The sequence below is a fragment of the Triturus cristatus genome, chromosome 11 (genome assembly GCF_964204655.1).
Source record: "Triturus cristatus chromosome 11, aTriCri1.1, whole genome shotgun sequence".
NCBI classification, from domain to species: Eukaryota; Metazoa; Chordata; class Amphibia; order Caudata; family Salamandridae; genus Triturus; species Triturus cristatus.
Window position 1 is genome coordinate 213,680,097 of NC_140594.1, and position 25,852 is coordinate 213,705,948.

Below are 25,852 nucleotides of genomic sequence, written 5' to 3' on the forward strand. Positions count from 1 at the left end.
AATGCAATTTTAACTAATCAATGGGAAACGTAATATTTTACGCTACGAAATCTCTATAAGTTAATGCAGTCACTGTAGATGTCTGTGTGCAACCAGTGAGACACAGAATTGAATTCTGGTTGGCTACTGGGAAATAGTGACTTGTTTATTTTTAGTTTTACAAGGTCGCAGCGTGTGACAGGAAGCATTGTAAATAAGTAATTATTTTAAAATTGCATTAAACAAGTTATTTCAAAATATAGACTTTAGTTATGTGCAATCAGACTGTACCTAGCACAAACATGTTTTAAGTGCTTTTGGAAGGGATGCACTCTTGAACTCACCTTGTGACACCATTACATTACTTCTCAAAAAAGAATACATCTTTGACATCATGGTGCTTTAAGTGACTCAGTTAAAGTCAATACTGGCTCTCAAGCAGCCTTTAGATTTGCTGATTAATCTATTGCACAAATGTACATGTCTTTCAGGTAGCAGGCATCCTGGTGATAAGGCTTGTTTCTTCTTCAGCTCTGTGTCCTTGAGTGAGTGGGCTAAAGAACGGTGATGGATCAAACCCAGATCTGTGGACTGGGTGTGAGTGTTTGATTGGTTCTGATGCCCCGTCCATCACCACCCCCTTTTGTACCGCTTTGTTCGCCATAAGTTGGCAGGGTATGCTCAGTCGTGAGTCCCTTGCTCACTTTGCCACTGGACTCGAGCAACGCTGGCTGAAGACTGCTGAAATGCCAGAAACCGGTCCTAGGAAGCTTGTTTCCGGGCCAGGGAAGGCATGGCTTGGCAGTTTGGGCTGGACTGTTCCCATGAGGCACAGGGTCAGACTGATTTGCATATGGCCATGTCTGAACTGGGGTGGCAGAGTGGGCTAAAGAACGGTGATGGATCAAACCCAGATCTGTGGACTGGGTGTGAGTGTTTGATTGGTTCTGATGCTCCGTCCATCACCACCCCCTTTTGTACCGCTTTGTTCGCCATAAGTTGGCAGGGTATGCTCAGACGTGAGTCCCTTGCTCACTTTGCCACTGGACTCAAGCAAGCCTGGCTGAAGACGGCTGAAATGCCAGAAACCGGTCCTAGGAAGCTTGTTTCCGGGCCAGGGAAGGCATGGCTTGGCAGTTTGGGCTGGACTGTTCCCATGAGGCACAGGGTCAGACTGATTTGCATATGGCCATGTCTGAACTGGGGTGGCAGAATGGGCTAAAGAACGGTGATGGATCAAACCCAGATCTGTGGACTGGGTGTGAGTGTTTGATTGGTTCTGATGCTCCGTCCATCACCACCCCCTTTTGTACCGCTGTGTCCTTCCCTAGGCTTCACAGCACAGGAGATTCCCCTTTCCCCCTCACCCTTTCAGCCGAGGCATGTCAGTTGTCGGCTTTAACCTTTCTGGGATGGATGTTTTTGAACAAAAAGTAGGCAAATTATTTATGTTAAATAAAAGAAAAATAAGCATGCGCACAGTGTTCCCATAGATCCCGCCCACATCAACCTCTGCTCAAGTTGTGTTGATGGTTCAGTCGTCGTAATACTCCCATGCAGCACTAGCCTAGTAAGTGGTCGAGGATAAGGCTTTCCAAGGAGTGAGTGGGAGAAAAGGTGAAACAACGGCGTTTTGGTTTACAAAGAATCGAAAAAGACAAGGTTTGGAAGCCAGTAGGTCTCGCCTTTCAATGACATTACCGTTTGGCTTTGCTAGTGCTTTTTTACCGATGCAGAATAAAAAGAAAAATATGGCCTTAACAGCATGATAATATATCATTTAAGCAGGTATCGCCACACATGCACACGTATGTATCATGACGCAGTGGCCTTTTATGGGTTTTAAAAAATATAAAAATCTTTGAATTTATTGTTCGAAGATGGTGGATGCCTATCTTGAAGTGAAAGCATCAGCCTGTTAGCAGCTCACAGATACCGGGCTCTCCAAAACAGAATACTAATAAAAACAAACGGAACAAGGAGCTGCAGGAGGCACTATGTTATGCAGCTGAAGAACAGAGGCGCTCGAAAGGAATTGTAAATGTAACAAGCATTGGAAATGCAATAGGTCTCGCATTTGTTTACGTTTGAGCTTTTGGCTTTGCTAATGGTATAGTATTTTAGCCATGCAAAATGCTTCACACGCACAGACACGCATGCGTGACCATTGATACATCATCTACTGAGCACCTTATGTTTTTTTTCCAATGTAGTTGTCCAGCATTCCTTTCTCGTGGACGACTGAAGTACATTTGGATGAACACAGCCTGATGACTGAGTGCAAGGGTTACACAAGCCTTAACTCATTACAGACTGAACAGAGGCACCTGCAGACTGAGGCCCAGGAGAAACCTAAACCCACAAAAAAAACAGCATTGGCATAGCCAATAGGTCTTGCCTTTGGGACCTTATAAGTGTTGAGCCATGCAACAGTTGATGTTGTTGCACCAAAGATATTGTGCTGCATAACTAAATACTTATAAGGTCCCAAAGGCGAGACCTATTGGCTATGCCAATGCTTGTTCAGGATTGCCTGTGGATGAGTAAGATGTAGGTTGGGTAACTGATGTGGAGAAGCATCTCTGTTATTGCTCTGCATGGTGGAGATGTGTTCACAATGGGTAAAGAAAAATGGTTCAGGAAAACATAAATTAAATAAAATTAAAATCTGAACATTTAATGCATAGGCGTAGATGCTGATGACAGGTCAGAGATAAGATGTCGAAAAAAGTTGTGTGGATAAACTGTTAGGTGGAGAATGGTGTGTGTAAAGGTTCAAGACTGGTTACAGTGAAGTCACTCAGTGGGAAAACTGAAATATTGGTCCATGAAAGATACCGGAGATGGAGCTGGACGTAATTTAAGGTCCAGACAGTTATTGGTAGCACTCAGCAATGATGAAATAAAGAAGGTGGTCAAAGACTTCTAGAGTGGGGCATGAGTGACAAGCCTTTGAAATCTATGGTACTGTGTTTACAACTTAAAGCCGGCCCAATTAAAAGTTTAGAAAAACATGGACAAAATGGGGTCTTTTAAAACTGTGTAGAGCAAAGGAGTTGGTCTTCAATTCCAGCTACTGATTTAATTTTTTTTATACTAGAAATTGTGAAAGTGGTTATCATAATTTCAGGTGAGAGGTTTACAAGAGAAAAACCAAACGATTTCAGATAATGGTTTGCAGCTTTGCTGGGGCCATCATTCATAATGTACATATTCATTCTATCCTCAAACCAGCGGGTTTGTGGAAAGTAGGAATCTGTTTATCAAGGAATGTATTCAGTTGCCTATGGACAACAGGCTGGCCATGTTAACTGATTGCAGAGATGGCATAATTGTATATGTGGAGCTGGAGGACATTGTAATACTTAACTCTGGAAATGTGGTCAAAGTCAAATTTTTATTGGTAGTCTTACTGAGTCTGACTCTGGGAGGGGTGTGAGGCGAGGGGGATATGGTAAACATGCACCAATGCCCCATCCTGGCATGTGTTCTAATAACTCACTATACATCAAAAAACCTTCCTGCATTCACTCAGCATGAACAAGAAGGCACTGAAGGGCCCAAAAGCAAGTACAGCGATAAGTTTTCTCGTTTGACCCCCATCATTCAGAACAGTCTTCTGGCCCCAAGCTCAGATGGACACCACCTGCAAAGATCTTCCAAAACGTGCTTCTGTGTGTTGTTTCTCCAATCACTGACCTCCTTAAAGAGCCCTTCAGGACTAGCCAGCCATGCAGTCTACAGAATAATCAAATAAAAAAATAAAACTAAGAACTGAAAAACAGACAAAAATTTAGTAATTGAAGAGGATAGTGCCTTGACTGGAGAAAAAGGATTGAAACTGTGCCTGGCTATAAACGCAAATGAGCATGAAGTGCAACATAAATAAATGTAAGCACAAACAGCCGTTCCAGGTTAAAAATCATGTTCAGAACCTATCGCCAAAAAAGCGTTTGTATTGGGCCACCATCAAAGCCTGTAAACTTGTATGCGGCATTAAATCATTTGACACACCTGTGAGCTTTTACACTATTTCCACTGAATTCAGCATGCCAACAGCTTAACCAGGTCATCTTGAGAAAATGGCACCTTGTTTTCCTGTGCTGTAAAAGTGTACATAAATAACTGTTCGCCAGAACATACAAAAAATGTCTGCAGTCTTTTCAGGCTCCCCATGGGAAAGACGTATTGTCCTGCTTGTACAAAGTGCTTTTGTCATCAGAGGCTCACCGCAATACATGCACATGAAAAGAAACACATGGCAAGTGCTACAATACACTTTCACTATGTGTAACCAGCAACTCGTTCACTCCAAACCCTACCTCACAGAAAATAACTCCCTGAAGAGTGGAGCATTGGCTGTGTCTTACTCAATGGAAACAAAATGGTGCCTTTCTTGCAGTAAATCAGAGTCTCCGCTTATTGAAACCAAACACTACCAGCTTCAAGCAAATATTCTTTTGTCTAACAAAGGGAAAATGGCCATAAAAATATGTCCATTAGTAGTAATGGGGTAACCCAGTAACCCTCAGAACCTGAGTGTGAAAGCTAAACAATAACCATGGTTCTGTCGGGAATTACAAATAATTTGAAAACCTGTAATTAATACATATCAATGGACATATCCCTTTGAAGGATATAAGGAGACACACACTACCGTATATGGTTCTGCAAGGTCCATCTTTAGTATAAACCTTGTGATGAATCAATCGACAAATTATAAGTAGCTGTCCAAAACAAAGAGACAAAAAGACTGTGTAGACATTTAGTGATTGGTCGTGACTGGTGACATGGTGCTGTACAAAGATAAAACAAATTACATATATTTATACATATAGACAAAACTTTAGGTCATGGATGACCACTTTTGAATACAATTGTCCCAACCGGATGAAGTATTCCATTGGTTTTTTTGGGACTTTGTGTGGACGGATACATGTAAAGAACGTCGACGTTTCGACCCTATAATCTTAGTGCAGACTCATATGCATCTGTGTCGGGTCTTCATCAGGACTCAAGGAGGGGGTAGGACAGCCTGAATGAACGAAAGAAGTGTGTTTACTTTCTTCAGTGGGTTCTTTTGGGTTGGAGAATGTCAGTCGACAAACTCGGAAACCATTCTTGAAGTAGTAAATTCTTGTATACTTATTTAGCGATCTTCTACACCAGCTGGTGGAAGAATCTGTGTGGGTGCCGCCGTAGCGATCACTTGTGAAGCGAGAAGAGAGAAGCGAGGACGAAATATGTCAGTCGACAATGTTGGAACACTGATGAAGTAGGACATTCATGAATCAGAATAGAAACTAAGACTACACCCGAATAGATAAAAGATCCGAAAAGTTCAGTAAAACAAACTGAAGAGTCATCTGGGTAATCACTTGGGCAACGAACAATCAACCCTGTTATGGAGACAGTTTTTAGGTTTCACTTCTAGGATAACTCTCCTTTCTATTTGAGGTTCTGTCTGTCTAGGTTTCATCTGCGCCCATCACGGTCACCTCATGAAATACCACAAAGTAAAGCTTTTAAGTTGTGCAGTTTGGAACAAACGCCCAGCGATTAACCAGTTTGGCAATGGCTTTAGAGTGATGTTTCTTGAGATTGCTTTGTGGGGAACATAGAGGGGTGAGCCTGGGCGGCACAGTTTAATATAGGGCTCCAAGGAACCAGCTCAAAGCGAAGTTTGTAAATCTAACTCACCTGAACATCCTTGAAGGCTGTGTCAAAACATGTCAAAACAAAACCGCCAAAGCTAGGCCTAACAAAGCACTCGGTTCATTCATGTCTTAAGGCCATAGCATCATAAAAGGTGTGTGAGGCAGGGGGCGGCTTGGGACTATCTCTGAACCACTCCCACCCTGGAGCCTGAATATCAAGAATTTGCAAATCTCTGGCAACGACATCTGACCGAAGGTTAAACTAGGTAGCTCAGTAAATCTTGAGGTGAATTGTCCCACGTGGAGCTGTCTAGTGTCTTGATATTCGTGGCAAAGCTGGCGCATTGCTTTGCCACATGTCCTCTTGCTGTATCATAGTAAATCCTGTGAAATTAAGGTTGAGACCTTGAGTTTAAAGCTTCAGCCTTCGTAGTCCAACATACCTAAACTATTATCTCAGTAAAGGCCAGATATTCATGCACATCTTTATACTGTGAAATATTTATATATGGTTAACAGATATAAATTCTGCAGGAAACGTCACCAGAGTCCAATAATCTTATCCGTCCGTGCACACATTTCTTCTACATGACTGTCAGAAAGGCAGCCCTGTGTGCAACAGGTTTTATAAGCCCTACGACTCGTAGAAAAAATCGTGAAAGTAAAATGTAAATATTGAGACAGTTTAATGGAAACAAAATGCGTTCAGGGGCCCTGCTGCGGTGCCCGCCCCTCCGCTGTGAAATCCAACGTTATCAGAGACAACTGGGGGTGTGCAATACACACCTCAAGGAACTGCAGGGCTAATGTGTTCGGATCTATGTGGGCATATCTCTCATGGGGTAGGTGTGCCCCGAGGGGCCAGTAACACAGTCAGTTTCGGGAAGCGCACGTGGTGTTAAGCCCAGTGCTGCTGACTTTGGAACAGGTTCGAGTCCCGGCGTCTGCTCAACAGCCTGTGATTCTGGGCAAATCACGTAATCTCCAAGTGCCTAAAAAATAAATGTGATTGCGTGTAATATAACCGGCGCGCATGTAAAGCGCTCCAATACCTTCGGGCCTGGCCGAGTTTGTGTCATATAATAATACACAAAAAATCAAAGTGAAAGTGGTCCTGGAAAGGCCACCTTGAAAATGCAGAATAGTGGTACTACGGGAGGCAGTCATATCATCAATACTCCTCTGAATGGGTTTGTGCGTCAGCTTCTAAAACGGTGAAGCCCCACAGATCGCCATAAATAAAAACAAATAAATGTGCGGTGTTTGTTTGGCCTATTTAAGGATTTTTAAACAAAAATAAAATATATGGTATTTTGTCACATGGGAAACAAATGCTGTATATTTTTACGTTACAGAATGTAATCGATGGTGGAAAAACTGTGCTATCTCTTTTTGGTACGGTTTCCTTTTAGTCCACATAGAGATGATCATTTAAAAACAACAAAAAACAGTCCCCCAGTCGGGGACTCCGTTGTTCTGTACAGGTGCATCGATAACAGAAAATGGGGCATCGAAGGGGGCTACCAAGCGCTGAGAAAAGGCGGCACCCAGGGAGTGCTACAAAGCGCTAAGAACAGCACTATGATTGTTCTCTTCACAGTATAAACACTGCGTGCAGCTTTAAGGAACTAAATGCACAGACAAACGTTGGCGTGCAGCTTTAAGAAACAAAATGCATTGATGAAACTAGCAAGAGCAACAAGCTAAAATAATAATACGCTAAAACAAGCTGCAGCATGTAAAGGATACAGGCCAGCGTGCGTCGAAGGCTGCTGCACGAGTGCATCTATTCATGGGAGTGACCACTAGATGGCAGTGAGTCAAAGGGAATTCCACCACAGTAAAAAACAATCCGTTTTCACTTTGAAAGCACTGCACTAGTGCTTGTGGCGCGCCTCTGCTCGCTCCCGCAAGGTGGATGCCACCACAAGCACGAGTGCAGTGCTTGAAAAGTGAAGACCGGTGGCTATAGGCACTCCCAGAGAAGCGCATGCGCGCTGCCTAGGCGAGACCTAATGAACTATTGATGGACGGCAACACCTTCAACTAAACACGCAGTTGCCATGCAATCGCAGCACTCGTGATGTAACTGTAAACATCTTAAGCTAAAGCGTGGGTGCCTTGATTACTTCAAAAGTAAAGAAATAGCAACGGTGATGAGTGGAAGAGGGCCCCGAGGATCACGAACAGGCACGGGAAGGAGACACAGCGCATGGGGCGGAGGCTGAGAAATGAGAAGAGGAACCATGGCTCACGCATATCGGCAAACACAGAGACGGAAGACAATGGTAGTATATTGCTACCCAGGTCGTCGGACGGTGGAGGCTCCATGTGGTCCTCTATACACATTAAACGGGTGGGCGAGAATCCACTAGTGCAAGGTCTACACGGCAGCCGCAGAACGGTCTCACAGAACAATGGTCCTAAGGAAGGGGATGGACTAAGGTGCTCATCGGACTTCTCACCCCCGACACGCAAGTACTGTTACTGGGAATGGGTATGAAGCGCTCTGCAAAGTTGGGGTGGCGGGTAGTTTTAAGTCCGTCTAGCAGGGAGGCAGGGTGGGGGGTGGAGGGTGGGGTTTTGCTGTTCTGGTTTGGTTTTCTTTGTTTACGTTTTGTATGCAGGCACTTGGGTTTGACATGTCCTCAAATGGGGGTGGCAGGGACACAGCCCACGCTCATCCGCCCTATTGACTACGCGTCTTGACGGTCATGACTTTATCACACTCGCAGTCTACTGAGTGGGGGCATATGCCGGACACAAAGGTGAGATCCCTAACACTAATTACGTGGAATGTGCGTGGCCTTGGGGATAAAATTAAGAGGGGTCTGGTGCTGCAGTGTCTTAAGCGAAGCTCCCCGGCTGGTCTTAATGGGGCTTGTGGACATCTGGCGGCAACCGCATCCCATGGCGCATCAATTTACTTTTCATTCTGCGGTACATAATAGCTTGTCGAGAATAGACTACTTTGTAACCTCCTTGGAGAGCCTCAAGCACGTAGACACAGTTGACATTCAGCCTAGAGGTATTTCAGACCACTCGCCAGTGGTCTTAACGTACACGTATCACCAAGGGGGACGGCGGAAAATATTCCCTGGATACTTGAGAGTTCCCAAGATCATGAAATCCACACGCACCTCGACACAACAATACTTGAGGGAAAATGACGGGTCGGTCCTCTCCCCGTCCACCCTCTGGGAGGCCTATAAGACTGTACTCAGAGGGCAAGCTATCTTTTCTATAGCAGGCTATAAGCAATGACAGCGGCGGCAATTCACTGCCTTGGAATCGGAGCTCCAGAAGGCTGACGCACAACATTTGCAAAACCCGACTCCCATCACAGCCCACAACCTGCACCTCCAACAACAACTACATAGGGAACATTTGAGGGGGGTGACCGCACTTAGACTTTCGGCAACGAGACATAAGGTATATGAGGCCGGCGATAAAGCTGGGAAGCTTCTGGCGTGGCTCGATAAAAGGGAGCGAGACAAAGTGGATATCGCAGCTGCGAATGATGGATAATTCAATGGACACTGACCCACGGGCCATAATACATAGGCTAGCGCAGCACTTTCAGCAGGTGTACACATCACTGTCAGCGATGGCAGTGGAAGAGGCACTGACCTATATCAAGGATATTGCAATGCCCAAGCTTGCGCCAGAGACAGCCCTCACACTAGAGGCGGATCTGACGACCGAGGAGCTACAGGTGGCAATTGGCTCCTTACAATTAGGGAAAGCGCTAAGACCTAATGGAATCCCCGTAGGACTTTACAAAAGGCTGGCGGGGACAGTGGTCCCGCACCTGCTCAATATGTACCAGGACAGTTTGACAAAGGGAGAACTCCCGCAGGATCAGCGTGTAGCCACAATAGTAGCGATCCCGAAACCCGGGAAGCCCCCGGAAGACTGTACATCATACCGCCCCATTTCCTTAATTAATGCTGAAGCCAAAATATTAGCAAAGGTCCTTGCGCTACAGCTTACTCCCCATCTCACAACCCTGGTTCACCCGGATCAGTCAGGGTTTATGCCTAGTAGAAACACAGCATTAAATCTGAGGCGACTGCACGGAGTGATGGCCCGTATACCTTATTTTCAGGAGCCAGCAGTTATCCTGTCATTGGACGCCCGTATGGCGTTCGACATGGTGGAATGGCCCTTCTTGTTTGCGGTTCTGACACACTTGTGGTTCGGCTCAAAGTTTTGTGCGTGGGTACGCCTACTCTACACAAAGCCACTGGCCCACGTAGCGGCTAATGGGCACATATCCAATGACTTCCTACTATCCCGAGGCACACGTCAGGGTTGCCCGCTGTCGCCGTTACTGTTTGCGCTGGTGCTGGAACCACTGGTGGCATGAATCAGGTGGGAGCCCCAGATCCGCGGCCTGCGATGGACAGCAGACTGGGAAGATCGTATATCGCTGTATGCGGATGACGTTCTGCTTTATTTGACCTCACCCAGGCGATCCATCCTGGTACTTCTCAATTTATGTGACCAGTTTGGTTGTGCGTCGGGCTATACTATCAACGGGTCCAAATAAATACTTTTTGTGCTCCGGGGCCCGCCGCCACAGCTCCCAGAGGACTGTCCACTGCAGATCTGGGTGGCGGCGTTCCGATATTTGGGAATCTACATCACGGCGGACCCGGATGAATTCTTTCAAAAAAATCTTATGCCTCCCCTGGAACGTCTAAAAAGAGATGACGCCCATTGGGGGACACTCCCCCTAACACTGCTGGGGAAGGCATCACTTTTTAAGATGATGGCATTGCCTCGATTCCTGTATGCCCTCGAAAATACGCCATACTCGGTGCCGCCCACCTACTTTAAGCACATTGCGGCTCAAGTCTCGGGGCTAATGTGGGGGAACAAACCTGCACGCTTTGCACAGCGCAAGCTCACCAACGGGTGGTATGATGGGGGCATTGCACTGCCGGACGTACAGCTATACTACTGGGCGGTGCACTTGAAAGTTATCAATCAATGGGTGCATGCTCCACAGACGAATCCCGCTTATATGGCAGATTGACATGGGCTCGGGCTGAAGGCATGATGTCCGCACTTTACAACAAGAAGCATACACCGATGCTACTCGGACCCTAGGCAGACGGTCAACATCTGGCATGAAGCGCATGCTAAAATGGGATGGACAGGAAAAAGAACCCAGCTTACCCCTCTGTGGGTAACACAGCGGCTAGGCAGCTTGCGACAATGCAAGGGCTTTGACAAATGGGATGCAATTGGAATATCGACAGTGGGCGATATGTGGCATAAGGGAGGAATAGCCACGTTCGAGCACCTCCGGGCGCAATACGACCTGGCGCCCACTGAATGCTTTAGATACCTGCAGATCAGACATGCGCTGCAGGCGGCCCTACCACCCGGCACCGAGGTCCCTGAAGCCACCCCCTTAGAGGATAGGCTGTTGACAGACTGCATGTATAAGCGAGCTACCTCTTTCACATACCGAAAGTTAGTGAACAATCTCCCAGACCCCATGGGGTACTCAGGGGAAAATGGTCACGAGATGTGGGCGATTTCGACGACTCTGAATGGCGGGAGGCGCCTGCCTCACCGCGGGAGGTGGGGATACCGTCTAGACTTAAACTAGTGCAACTAAAAATTTTACATAGAACTTACTACACTAGATATATCCGGCACACAATAGGGTCGGCACCTCACCCGTACTGCCTGAGACGCTGTGGGGAGGAAGGTACTTTCCTTCATACCTTGTGGGAATGTCCCAAGATAATGGAATACTGGGTAAAAGTGATGAGGACTATATCACAGGTGGTGGAGATATCGTTGGCTCCCGAGCCTAGGAGATGCATTCTAAATGTGTGGGAGTCGAACGATCTTGCACGCCCAGCACAGGAATGGGTAACAATGGGGATAATGGTGGCAAAGCGCAACATCGCACAAAAATGGGGTGCGAGAGAAACACCGTCGCTTACCGCCTGGTGTGGGGATCTTGATGTGGCCATGGCGGCCGAGAAAGCAGTGCTTGTAAATCGTGGCTGCCCAAGGAAATGGAACAAGGTGTGGGGGGGCCTGGAATAAATACAGGGGATACATTTGTGAACCCCCCGACATAAGAGCAGAGGAGGACTCGGACACTGAAAACGGAGGGGAGCTGGAAATGTAATGTGAAGAGGGTTCCCTTCTGTCTAGACCTCTATGAATCTATAACGCCAAGTGCCATAATTTCCAACAATGCAAATGTAATGTTTATAAGTATTTGGTTAATGTATTTGAATGGTCTGTGCCCTGAATACAAAAATAATAAGTTTTCCCAAAAAAAAAAAGTAAAGAAATAGAAAACATTTTTAAAATGTCTTTACTTTTGAACCATTCACAGCACCTGGTTTAGCTTAAGATCTTTACAGTTAAAGCCCGAGTGCCGCGATTGAAAGCAAAGTAAATAAAGAAGAAAAAATGGCGGATACTCTTTTTTTTCCTCTTTATTTACTTTGGTATTAATCGTCGCACTCGCGCTTTAACTATAAAGATCTTAAGCTAAAGCGGGTGCCACGAATGGTTCAAAAGAGAATTTATTTTAAAAGGTTTTTTCTATTTCTTTCTTTTTTGAGCAATCGTGGCCCCGCGCTTTAGCTTAAGAACTTTACTGTTAAAGCGCGAGTGCCGCGATTGAAACCAAAATAAATAAAGAGGAAAAAAGTAGTGTTTGCCAATGCAACTAACCATAGGAAAGGTGCGTGCACCATTATTCCTGCTGGGGTGCAGTGAGGGATACATTTTGAAACAAGGCTGAAGCTACTGCCGTCCCCATGCTGCAAGGAACCCTTGCTCTGAATGCGATGAAAGGTAGCACATGGGAGGAGTGCTGGGAGCGGCTGCAATGACTAATGCCTTTTCTGAAACAAGCTGTGCCCCGCTATTGTGCGAATGGGGAAAAAAAAAAAGTGCTCACCCAGTAATTAGAAGACACTGTGTCACGCCACAGAGTTAAAGATCCTGTCTGGGTGGGCGGGGCGAAAAGGAGACCGGGCGGTAACCAGGAGGGACTAAAAAGCCTCACTCGCAATGAAAAGCCAGCGTTTACCATAAACAATGACGCAAGCCAATGGCAAGCCATTGAAAATACGAGGCGGAGACTACATTCCACTTCTGAATGTTATCGATTACAAGAGGCCTCGCAGAGCGAGCAGCGCTTGCGCGCTGCAATGCCAGGCGAGACCTAAAAAGCAACAAAACAAACAGTGGCCAGAGAAGCAACCGATGAACTGGTTGCGAGTACAGCAATACGGAGAGCACAGAGGGGCAGGGGCTTGAAGGAGGAAGCCGCAAACGAGGGAGAGAGCACGAAAATGCCTGCACTTCAATGGAAGACTTTTAAAAATAAAAAAAGTATAAATGCATTTAAATTAATGTAAATAATAGGAGGATGTCAGTCATCCAGCCAAAAAGATGGTAAACAAGCTATGCTCCAGGGAGGAAAAAAATACAAGCGCAAAGAAAGCCATCGAACAAGATGCAAGCAAGTGAGATTGACAAGAAAGCTAACCAGGGGTTAACAATGAGCTCAACTGAATACCACTGTGAGTATTGCTGTACACATTGGGTCTTTGACGGCTAAAAATGCTGCCTCTAGGTACTGCTTACTGAGTTTGCAAGAATGCTCATGGACACAGACTGACTCTGTTCCCATGCCCTGCCCTATGTGCATCATTCTGGCTCTGTTCCCATCCCTCTTGCTTCTATCTCTGTCGCTTACTGCATGCACCACTCTGTTTATAATCCTCTTCCTCTTGGAGATCCCAGGGTGACAAGGAGAGCCCTAGTGGAGTGCGACAGAGTAATGAACTTATCTTTGAAAAAAGGCAGACACTTGGTTGTTTTAAACCAAAACTGATGAAGCAAATAGACCTGGATTTGTGTTAAAGCATGTTACTAACAAGCACACATAGATGAGAAACCCTTTCACACGCAAAAACATGCACACAATACCTAGCTATTGCATGCATTAGATACTGCATTCAAATGCCCACAGTCTGCCAGGCATTGCTATCTCATGTGTGGTACTGTTACTACATCTAGGCATACCATGTTCTCCCACCTCTTGCCAGGTATTGCCCACAGGTTACCAAGTTATCTCTTTGTAAGGTAGGTATTTCAGTCATATGTCTATGTCCCCACATCCTATATTATTGCCTTTTGGTGTCTAGATCTTTTGTGGCATATGTTGTCATTGTATTAACCAGTAATGAAGCCCATGCTACATATTATCATATTTTTACTCCACCAACCAATGAAATGAAGCGTATAACAAAATACACTTGCCATATAGCATCCTATACCTTGACCCCATATTAACATCTGCTAACACGCTGTCGTAATTTACCTATGTTGCCAGCATATGCACGGTACTCTCCTTGTATTACCATGTAGTCTAAGCACATTCTGTTGTAGTTCCTATTACTTGAGCAATATGCCATTTGTTAGTCATGTGCACAGGTATGCCCACCACATGCTTGGTGTTGTCATCATAGACTTGGGTACACTTCTCGTACTCTCTGCTTTGCTGTCATACACCAGGGTACTCCCCATGAGGCAGATATGTTGTTTGTATGATCTGGTATTCCTCTTGTATTGCTACAAAGGATGTGACTGCTCTTAATGTTGGTAGAAACTGCTTTGACTGTAGGGAGGTGACCTCCAGGGGTTCGTAGAAACTGCCTCTACTGTAAGGAGGTGACTTCTCCTGTTGTTGCTTCTATTGTAGTTAGGCGACTTCTCCTGCTATTGATACAGACTTCTTCTATTGTATGGAGGGCACTTCTGCGGTTAGTACAGACTTTTTCTACTGTACCGAGTTGATTGCTCCTGCTGTTAGTGCAGACTGCCTCTACTGTAAAGAAGTGACTTCTGGTGTTGGCACAGACTGCGTCATCTGTAGGGAGGCATCTTCTCCTGATGTTGGTACAGACTGCCTCTACTCTTGGGAGGTGACTTCTCCTGATGTTGGTGCAGACTGCTACTACTGCAGGGAGGGGATTTCTCCTGGTGTTGAACAGACTACTTTTACTGTAGGGCGGTGACTTCTTATATAGGGGTTCTGTTCGCATGGCGAGATATCTCTGTGTGAAGGTGTCTTTGCTGAAAGACAGCTGTGGACCTTTTGCAGTGAGTGGTAATTAACTATTCCTTCTGGAAGCCCTCCTGCTATGGGGGTGGAGGTGCAGCTTTTTATGGTGGGTTTGTGCGAGTACCTTAAGAGTGTTTTATTGCTGAAAAGCAATCCCTGTGCAGGACAGACTGGTCACTGTTGAAACACAATTGCACACATGGAGATGAGGGTGGCTGGTAGTGCACAGCTCTATGTTGGCCGCAGGTCTCAACCGAATATCTTCTTGCACTGGAGCCTTAATTTCAGGCTTTGGGGAGCCTTTGGTTTGGGTGGGCCCTGTTCTGAGAGGTATGACAACTTTTTTATGCAAATATTGTGAGCCATGGATGTGAAACCCTAAACTCTGCAAATCTTACCAGCTGTGCCCTGTTTTTAAAGTTATAGGACAACCCTTCCATTCCTCCTGTATCTTTCTTAAAGGGTTCTAAGCAGGCCCCGGGTGCCCAGTGTTGGAAATGGCCCGATCTACAGGGTCATCCCCAGAATGTTGCCTTCCTCCTCTCCTTTTTGCTAAATTTGTGTTTGTTGGCTTTAGGACTGGGTGTACTTCACCACTGCCAACCAGAGCTAAAGTGCTTGTGCTCTCTCTTTAAAACATGGTGTAGTTGCCTTATCCCCAATTGTCATATTTAATTTACTTACAAGTCCCTGATAAAGTGCACTACATGTGCCCAGGACCTGTAAATTAAATGCTAACAATGGGCCTGCAGCACTGATTGTCCAACCCACTTAAGTAGCCCTTTAAAAATGCCTCAGGCCTGCCATTGCAGAATCTGAGTGTGCAGTACGTTTGGTGTCTCTGGAATCCCAATTTAAAATCCTGACATATGGTGACGTCTGTTAAATGGCAATTCTGAAAATACCACTTTTAGAAAATTGGCATTTTCTTGCCTAAGTCATTTGGGGCCCGTGTGGGTCACATTGCTGTGTGTAGTTGGCAATTGGGCTTTGTATATTCCTTATAGACAGCCACACACAATCAAAGCTTAGTTGTGACTAGATTGGCTATCACTTGCAGGATGGGAGGGAGGAGCTGGACCAAGCCTCATTTACACTTGAATAGGTTGTGCCCTGTTTTCAAACAAAGGGCCTAAACACCCTGCATTGTCACGTTTGCCAGCTTCGAGCCAGGGCAGGGAGGTAAGGAATTCCATGCACTTCAAAGAACTTGTCTAGAAGCTTCTCCAACCTTCCAGAACCAGGACATCAGTGTATGAAAGGAGGGCGTAAGACACTAACTGTTCAGTACGTTTCTGGACCTGTGGCTACTCTGCCTGGAAGAAGGGCTGCTGTACTGCTGAAAGAGCTGTCACTCTACTGGGCTAGCACTCTGAAGGTGCTGCTACACTGTTGTGCTGACCTGCTTCCCTCTTGCCCGGAGAGGAAGAACTGGACATGCAACCCATCTTGAACTCAGGACCACCAAGTGACTCAAAGGGCTAGTCTACTGGCCTCCTGATCTGAGCCTTAGGTAATAAATGGCTCCCACCCACAGTTCCTATACCCGCCTTCAGCAAGTTCCTGACACCCAAGTTATTCCCCTCTGGTCCTGGATCCTTGTTGTGGCTCAGCGGGCTTTTAAATCAAGTTTTTGGGTTCTTCTTAACCGTGAACGGGCCCGTTTGTACCAAAAATCAACACTAGCCACCAACAGCCAGTCTCTTTGCACAGTAAGCATTAATCACCACAGAGCCCAGCCAGTGCTAGGTTCCAGCCCACCTGTCCAAGACTCCTGGCCTGCTCTTCATGCTACGCCGACGACCGCCAGCAATGCTCTCCCTGCGGCCTCTCCAACATGCATGGGTCTCTTGGCATAAAACTTGAACAGGTAGACCTTCAGCGGGACTAACCTGGGTCTGTACTCGGCCCACGCTACATCGCGGTCACCCTGAACTTTTGGATTTGACCATGTCCAGCACAACCAGATCACCGTGGTTAGCGCTTTACACTTTTTACATTGCAGCTTATTCTTTCAAAATTCATAACTCTGGTTCTAATGATTAGATTTTTGTCATATTGGTCTTGTTTTATTCATTAAATAAAGTTTTGTTTTTCTTACCTGGTGTGGGATATTTTTGTGCTGTGTTTTCACTGTTTTACTGTTTGGATTGTTGCACAAATGCTTTACACATTGCCTCCAAGTTAAGCCTGACTGTTCTGTGCCACGCTACCAGGGGGTTGAGCACAGGTTAATTTGGGGTTTGCTTATGCCTTGCCCTTACTAGGATTGTGGTTGCTGCTTGCACCCCAGTCAACCAGTAACCCAATTTCTAACACCCAGTAAACAGTTTAAAGATGCCACCTCGTTGGATACAGATAACATTTTCTGGAATGCATCAGATTACACGGCCCACAATGTAGCCAAATTACACCTCTGCTGAGATATCTAGGTAGTTAATTCTGGGAACACCAGTCAGTAGTTGTCATAGGGTTTCATTGCTGCCGAGTGTGGGAGGAGTGGAGAGAGATCATTTTCATGGGAACCTTCATGCATTTACCGTCCCACTAATTCTCCCCTCCAATGAAGTGCACATCCATTTACTTAGGAGTAAATAAATCTCTCTCCCAACCAGAGGAAAGGGACTGGTGGGATGTTCCCCCTTTTTATTTTTGGAGTTTTATATAGCGCAAACTAGACCCCACACATCGGTATCGGAGCGCTTTACATGAGCACCAGTTTTGTTACAGATTGACACATTCATTTTTGTTACGTACAGTAGATTAAGTGATTTCCCCAGAATCGTCCTTGCCGAGGCTCGAACCCGGTTCCCCGCTTCGAGGTCCACCGCTCTAACCCGAAGGCTGCGTGCTTATGTTAGCACCATACAATCATTGGGGCACCCTATAGCAGCAACTCTATTAAGAGCACCCTTTTGTTACCCCTTCATTTCACCTGCACATTGTTTCCCAAAAGCTGTACCAATTGTAGGGAGCCTGAGGATGCGGGGAAACCATCAGCACAAATTAACAATTTGCAGTGTCCATCCTCAACTTTCCTGCATCCCTTCAAGGTTCCGTCAACTTGTATTTGCGGCAGAGACGGCGGCGCCGAAGTGGTTACTTCGGAGAGTGCGGGCGGAGCCGTCCGGTTGGGCTAGTTGGTTTGCGTAGCTCGAAGGCACCTCTCACCTACAGGAGCTTGGGGACGCACCGCCAGGAGCCCTGAGCCGCGAAACGACCCCCTGAACGTCGATTCGCTATGTCGGTTTACGTGCAAACGTTTACGCGAGTGCCGTGGGTAATGCTGCCCTGGTAGGTTAAAGGAGCCGCGGAGCTGCATGTACTCGTGCACACACCCCCCCACTCAAAGAGCGTTGCAGTTTATTAGGACGAGCGAGACAGAAAACTATCGCGACCAGATGCATCCATCGTTCCACCACGCACTTTTCTCTTGTTAATCCTTTTGCTTTATGTTGGATTTTTGAGGAATGTCTGCCTGGCAGTGTGTTCGAAAAGCTGCGTGCAGTTTGTATTATGAAGAAAACTTTCCAAAAGTTAGAACATAGATACATTTTTTTGAGGGGAGAGCTTAGAGCTGAAATATCAATCTCGGCACCATTTATAGTTTTAAGGCTATATTTCACGGCCATTGCCGTTCTAGGCTGCCCGCCCTGGGTTTTTGCATAACACTGACTTAATGCGATTATGAGGCAGTTCGATGTCGTTAAGAACTAATTGGAACTTATTTCTGCTTGTTTGCAGTACATTGAACAGCTCGGACGCTCTTATTTTTAAGGTCAACCAACTTTTCTGTTTACATTCGGACTGAACACGGCTCTCTTTGGGGTCCATTATTTTCCATGCGCTACTGGTGCCCACTGGATGCGTTTAAATAGTAATTTGTGTAACTTTATCGTCCCGGCCCTGGCACCTTTCACTTAACCCTGCCATCAGTCAGTCTACTGTATTGTAGAATTTGTGTAGGAATCTTGTAATATACCATAACGTGTGTGTTTTTTTTTCTTTTTCAAATTAGAGTAAACCTCTTCAGTGCATTTTGTTTTTAATTATTCCTCATTGTAATATGTTAAATGTGGATTAACATGGATGGTTTTATAACTGCTATGCAACTTCGGCCCTGAATAAAACCTGATTTTGTCCCTGCAGGACAGTGGTCGAGCCTCGGAAACCCTCCATCTCATTGGCTTGTGAAGACGCCCTTCGAAAGTCCCGGGGCGCTCTCGCGTCCGGGAAAACCAGGACTTTGGAGTTTCGGATTGCTCAACTAGAAGCCATTTTTCAGATGCTTGAGAACAATGAAAATCCGTTTGTAGAGGCTTTGCAGAAGGACTTGCGTCGGGTATGTATGAGCTGTACAAGTGCAGCATCTTGTCCGCTATAGGGGGATGCCGCTGTATGTTTTGGGGGCCTTATTCACAAAAGTGTCAGCTTTAAATGTTAATTATTTTCTCACGGGTTTGCTCCTTCATTTGTTATATACTTTTGAAATGATTAAGATTCACATGTACATTTACATTCATATGTACAACATTTCCACATGCAACATTTCCACCAGGTGAACATGTTCACATGTGTAGTAACATTGACACGTGCAATTGCATATTTTAGCTTTCCATTTCCTCAACTGGGGAAATATGTTTCCCTGCAGAGAAACTTTCTCCCACACCTCCATTCCATGCGGATGTGGTTTCTTCCCCCATCCTCACTCTGAAATGTACATGTTCTTGCTCTTAATAGGAGTAAGTTTGTGTGCACTCTCAGTGCTGGTGCTGGGAACTATGGAAGATGTAAAGTAATACCAGCAAATGTATGAGTAATGGAGAAAACCCACCTTTGCATAAAGTCTCCCCAAGAATACCCACTAATCCTCCACGCTTCACAATGCTACTGCAGCCCAGTACAGTTTCATATCCATGTATAAGTGAATCGCAACACGGCAGGCATTTTTTCCACTGGTCAATTTGGAGGACAACAATCCTGAAGCAGTAAGTGTATTTAAAAATAAAAAAAAAAGTTAAATGTGCGCAAAACGGCATTTCCAAAATAGAGCAATCCGGTGGCAAATTACAGCTGCTGGGCCTTCCCCTTAAAATAAAGACGGTGCTGGGGAGCAACTGTGGAAGGAAAGTAAATAGCGAGCAAATCGGGAAACGGGGGAGAAATGGGGCTTATTTTTATAAGAAATAAAAAAACATAGAAGGACGCACTGGGGAAAAATGACAACGCTGCGTAGGATAGGGAGCTGCAAGGGCTGATACTGGGAGGAGGGGGCCAACATGAAGAGTGCAGGATGCGAGGATGAAATCTACACACAGGGAAAGAGTAAGGAAACAAGTGCTCTCCCCTGGCATGCTAAAAGCAAAATTAAAACTAGTTTCTTGGGAGGAGCCTAGCGCGCAACCAAGATGGCCGCGTAGGTGCGAGGCTCCCGAGGACCTCCGCAACCTCCTACGTTTATCCTGCCTTCATCCTGAATCTGTTGAGGGGACTGTGTCGGTGAGCCTGAGCCGAGGTGGTACCCGTTTTCCGTTTTTGAATCGGACCCCGGGTGCCGGGGTGAGCACCGACCGAAGTTTGCGGCCTACTTCCCTCCTGACCCCGGATTCGAGTTTGGGGGTAACCCAGTGGCGAAGTGAACAACAACGGCGGGCTGGGCCTGGCGAGTCGCGTACCCCGCACTTTCACTTTCGCTTTTGACTCCCCCTGCCCTCATCGCAAGCGGGATTACGGCGCTTCTTTGTGTTGGGGTGGCCTCGCTGGGAGACCCTGCCTGCCTGCGGTGGCCCGCTCTGCCGTCCTGGGGTGACCCCCGGGGCTCTCGGCCTTGATTGCTTGCTATCCACTGCGTAGCTGGTGAGGGCGCGAGCCACACGACGATGGCCACGAAGCAGGATGGGGATCGGTTGAAGGCCAAGTCTACCCGGCGTGGCACCGTGCATCAGGCCAACATTATGGACCGCTACACCCTCCCGAAGGGGTCTCCCGGCGGATCGCACAAGTCCTCCGAGTGCCCCTCGGATGCCCCGGATTTGCCTGCGGATCTGACTTTGCAGGATGTTATGGGCGCCATTGCTGAGATGAAGACCTCAGTGGGCCAGCAATTCGACACCTTGGCACATAAACTCGACGCGGTCCTCATCGATGTCAACCTTGTTAGAGCCGATCTCTCTAAGACCAATGACCGGGTCGACTCTTTGGCCCACACCGCGTCGGGCCTCACGACCGAGGTAGCGGCCCTTCAGACGGAGGTGCATCGGCTCCGTCAGGCAAGTGCGCTCCTGGATCGGCGCCTGGAGGACTCCGAGAGCAGGGCCCGGAGGAATAATATCCGCATTATTGGAGTGCCCGAGGGACGGGAGGAGTCGGCGGCGGATCTTTGTGGAGGACCTGGTCTCTACCCATCTCCAGCCTGAGGGGCTGAGCAAATTCTTTGCGGTGGAGAGGGCCCATAGAGTTCCCGGAGGCAGGCCGAAGGTCGGAGCCCCTCCGCGGCCTTTTATTGCCCGTATTTTTAACTTTCGGGACAGGGATGCGATTCTGCAAGCTTCCAGACTGCAAGGGCCGATTAAGCTGGAAAACATGGAGGTGAACCTTTATCCTGACTTCACGCAGGCGGTCCAGAAGCAGAGACTGAGTTTCCTGGGTGTCAAGCGGCGGCTTCGGGACATGAACCTAAAATATGCCATGCTCTTCCCAGCCAGGCTGCGGGTGGAGGCGGATGGTCGCACTCACTTTTTTGACCGTCCTGACATGGCTGGGGACAGGTTGGACACTTTGACTGGGGGACATGGTCGGGATGGAGGGGGGGCGAAGGGAGGTGAGCGCTCACCGGACCGGGTCTGAGGTACTGACACCGTGGCTCACCCCGGATGATGCCACTTTTGGCCATGCTTAGGGTCTTTTGCCTATTGTGCCTTTTTTCCCCTCCATGGGAGGTTGTGCTGGGTCTCGAGGGGGTTCTCCCTCCTCCTCTAGGGGGTCTTAGTAGTTTCATTTACATAGGGGCGACAGGCACACTGCAAGTTGGGGGGGCTGTTTGGGCTCATGCAGGGAGGGGGGAGTTTTGTTGGGGCTGTTGGGTTGGGGTTGGGTATTGTTTATTTGTACCACAAGGCAGATGTATTGTTGTGCTACTTCTACGGTGCTCCCTGGGGGGAGATGGCTCGACTTCGGCTATGATGGGGGGTAGGGGACTGAGTCTTTTGTCCTGGAATGTTAATGGACTGGGGGACAGGATAAAACGGGGTGTGGTCCTGCAGTTTTTAAAACTTATTTCTCCCGATATAGTATTTCTGCAGGAAACACACCTCATTGGAAACTCCTTTCGTGCTATGAATAGACGGGGCTATCGCCTTATAGCCCACTCGGGCTTCACCTCTGGTTCGAGGGGCGTGGGAATCATGGTTAAAACTTCGCTCCCGTTGGAAATGGATGAGGTGTTCCACGATGACAGGGGACGATACACGGCTCTGGTGGGTAGATTGGAGGGTAGAGTGATTGTTTTAGTTTCTGTTTATGTCCCGCCAGGGTTGCAAACAACTACTTTCGCTGATCTGGGACGCCTCCTCCTTGGCCTTCCGGAGGGGATTCTAGTGGTTGGGGGAGATTTTAACGCTGTAGTCTCCGGTACTGAGGATCGTCACCCTCCTAGGGATCTCCCCCGTGCCCAAGCGTGGTTGTCCGGCCTCTTGGTTACATTGGGGCTGGTGGATTGTTGGCGGCTGAAACACCCTACGCAGATACAGTACACCTTTCATTCCGGGGCTCATGGCAGTCTTTCAAGGCTTGACTATGTTCTGATGCCAGCGGCACAGGCGGGGAGGGTTGGGGAGGTACGACATTTGGCGCGGGGTATTTCAGACCAGTCCCCGCTCCTGCTGCACTTCGACATTGTCCCGAGGGGGGAGGGGAGGGTGGTCCCGGTCAATCCCTGGTACCTGCGTGACCCCACAATTCGCGCAGATTTGGTTAAATCTCTTGAGCGGTATTTTGAAGATAATGTGGGGTCTGTATCGTCTGCGGTCTCTCTGTGGGAGGCGTTTAAGACGGTAATCCGGGGGGAGGCCCTGTCCCTTATTTCCCATTCCCGGTGGCGCGGGCGGGAGGAGGTGACCCGTATTGAAACTGAGATAACTGAGTTGGAGGGTGATCTGGAATGTGGGGTGACGGATGACAAATTACATGCTCTCCGACTCAAGCAGGCGGACTATAAGGCCCTTGTCACGGAGGCAGCCAGGGGCCTCAGTAGAGAGCAGCATGGGAGACTGTATGATGTGGGTGATAAGGCTGGTAAATTGATTGCGTGGCTGGATAAAAAGGAGAGAGCGAGTCGAGTTGTCCCGTCGATTGAGACATTGGATGGTGTGTGTGTCACTGATCCGGGTGAAATTGTTGATTGCTTCGCAGAATATTTCCGTGGGGTGTATTCCCCGGTATCTTCCCGCTCGGAAGAGGATTCCCATGCTCTGCTCAGGGACATTGCGCTGCCTTCCCTTTCGGAAGAGGATAAAGTGTCGTTGGATGCTGCCCCTACATCTGAGGAGATTGCCCTCGCCATACGTTCGGTCGCTTCCGGCAAGGCCATGGGTCCTAATGGCCTTCCCATCGAATTGTACAAGCTGCGACCGGATACGCTGGCGCCACATCTCCGTGCTATGTTCCTCGCGGCCCGTTCGGCGGGTTCCCTCCCGCTGGACCAGCGTCTGGCCACTATCGTGGTTATTCATAAGGAGGGGAGGCCGCGGGATCGGGTCACGTCTTACAGGCCCATTTCTCTGTTGAATGCGGAGCCCAAAATTCTCGCCAAGGTGCTGGCTAATCGGCTGGTTAGCGTGGTGTGCGATCTGATTCACCAGGACCAGTCCGGCTTTATCCCTCATCGCAACACCGCGCTTAATCTGTGGCGTTTGCATGGGGTGCTCGCGCGGGTCCCGTTCATACGAGAGCCGGCCATTTTGGCGTCCTTGGACGCCACTATGGCGTTAGACACGCTTGAGTGGCCATATATTTGGGCGATGCTGGCGAAGTTTGGTTTTGGCCCGGGATTCATTGGTTGGGTGAAACTGTTATACTCCGGACCTCTGGCGCAGGTGGTGGTGAACGGTAGAGTGTCGGCTCCGTTTCAGCTGGGCAGGGGTACGCGGCAGGGCTGCCCGCTGTCGCCGCTCCTCTTCGCGCTTGCCTTGGAGCCCCTGGCGGAGTGGCTGCGGTGGGATCCTTCCATTCGTGGTCTCCGTTGGACCCCTGAGTATGAGGATCGCTTATCCCTTTACGCAGATATCATCCTTTTACACCTTGCTTCCCCGCGTAAATCGCTGATTGTATTAGTGGATGTTTTGCATTCCTTTGGCCGCAATTCTGGCCTAGTCCTCAACTGGGCTAAATCCTGTGTGTATGTCCTCTCCGGGGAGACTCCTATCCTACCGCGGGGCTGCCCCATCCAGGTCGCTCCGCAGGGATTTAAGTACCTGGGTATCTTTATCACCCTGGACGCTGAGGCCCGATATAAACAAAATTTGCTCCCCCCCCCCCCTCCAGCGCCTGAAGGAGGACGTGGCGCGTTGGAGGCGCTTGCCGCTCTCATCGCTTGGCCGTGCGGCATTGTTTAAGATGATGTCGCTGCCACGTTTCCTATATGCTTTACAGAACACGATGGACGTTGTCCCGGCGCGCTACTTTCGCGAGGTGGAGAGTCTGCAGCGCCACCTATTCTGGGATGGGAGGCCGCGTATCGCCCTTGCGAAGCTGACACTCCCGTGGTATGACGGGGGGGTCGCCCTCCCAGACATCAAACGGTACTACTGGGCCTCCCAGCTGGCCGCAATAAACCACGGCCTTTACGGGCCCACTCTAAACCCGGCCTTTGAGATGGATAAACTATTACTGCCGGGTGGTGACTATAATCGGGCGCTTTATTCTCGATCGCTCGACGCGCGTCTGACGGGCCCTACGCGGGTCATGGTACGGGTGTGGCACGCGGCAAACTTGGCGATGGGGTGGAAGGATCGATTGACCCGGGCGACGCCACTGTATGCCTCTGAGCGGCTGGGCTCCCTGTGGACCTCGAAGGGCTTTGAGAAGTGGGACATGATAGGCATCAGCAGGGTGGGCGATCTCTGGACGAGGGGGGGATTCAAAACGTTCGATGTGCTGACGGAATTCCAGTTGCAGGACAGGGAGTACTTTCGATATCTACAGGTCCGTCACGCGCTGGTCTCCGTATTCCCGGATGTTGCCTCCATCCCGGAGTACTCCCCTCTGGAAGATAGAGTGCTAGATGGGCATGTGCCGGACGGCACGATTTCCTTGATTTACAAAAAGCTCATCAACGATCGCTCGGGACTGTTGACTAGCCTTCGTGAGGCGTGGGTCGCCGATGGATTGGAGCTGGACGACGAGGACTGGGTGTCAGCGGTGGCCTCCCCGAAAGAGGTGGCCATACCGGCCCGCCTTCGCTTCGTCCAGCTCAAAATACTCCATAGGGTCTATGTTACAGGGCCGGGTCTGATGCGTATGGGATATTCCGTGGATGGGTTGTGTAAGCGTGGGTGTGGTTCATTAGGGACCTTCGTCCATATTTTGTGGGAATGTCCGGAGGTGGCGCGATTCTGGCGTGGTGTGCATGCGGTGTTGCAGGCGGTCACACATGTGCCGCTGCTTCCTGAGGCGAGGAGGTGTCTGCTAAATGTGTGGGAGCCGACTGATTACTCAGTGCCGCAGACGTGGTGGGTGACTCTGGGCTATATGGTGGCCAAGCGTGACATAGCGCAATTGTGGGGCTCCCAGAGGTCGCCAACGATCTCGGCATGGCAGGACAACATGGATTGGTGTATGTTTCGGGAAAAAGTGGTGTATGTCGCGAGAGGTAAGCCTGGGAAATGGGTGAAAGTATGGGGCCCCTGGAACTCCTACCGTGGCGGAATTTGTACCCCGCCGCTGACGCCTGATCTGGCACTGGCCCCGTCTCCCTAGTCTCCTTGTCTCCTTGATTCTGGGTACTGAGTCCACTTTGTCTCTGCTCCGGCCTGTCCCCCCCTGCTTTTCCTGTGGATCGGTAGGGTCCTCCCCAGGGGAGCTCATACCGCTGCTTCGACTT

The 25,852-nt window shown here is 48.3% G+C and overlaps 1 protein-coding gene across 2 annotated transcripts in view; it reads left to right on the top strand.

Moving 5' to 3' along the window:
* Nucleotides 1-25,852, top strand: part of LOC146783924 (aldehyde dehydrogenase family 3 member B1-like) — a 301,339-nt gene that overhangs the window by 38,329 nt on the left and 237,158 nt on the right. For both annotated transcript variants that reach the window (XM_085633331.1, XM_085633330.1), the window contains exon 2: nucleotides 18,904-19,096. In XM_085633331.1, coding sequence (XP_085489457.1) covers nucleotides 18,904-19,096 — 193 coding nt within the window. The remainder of the gene's footprint in view (nucleotides 1-18,903; nucleotides 19,097-25,852) is intronic.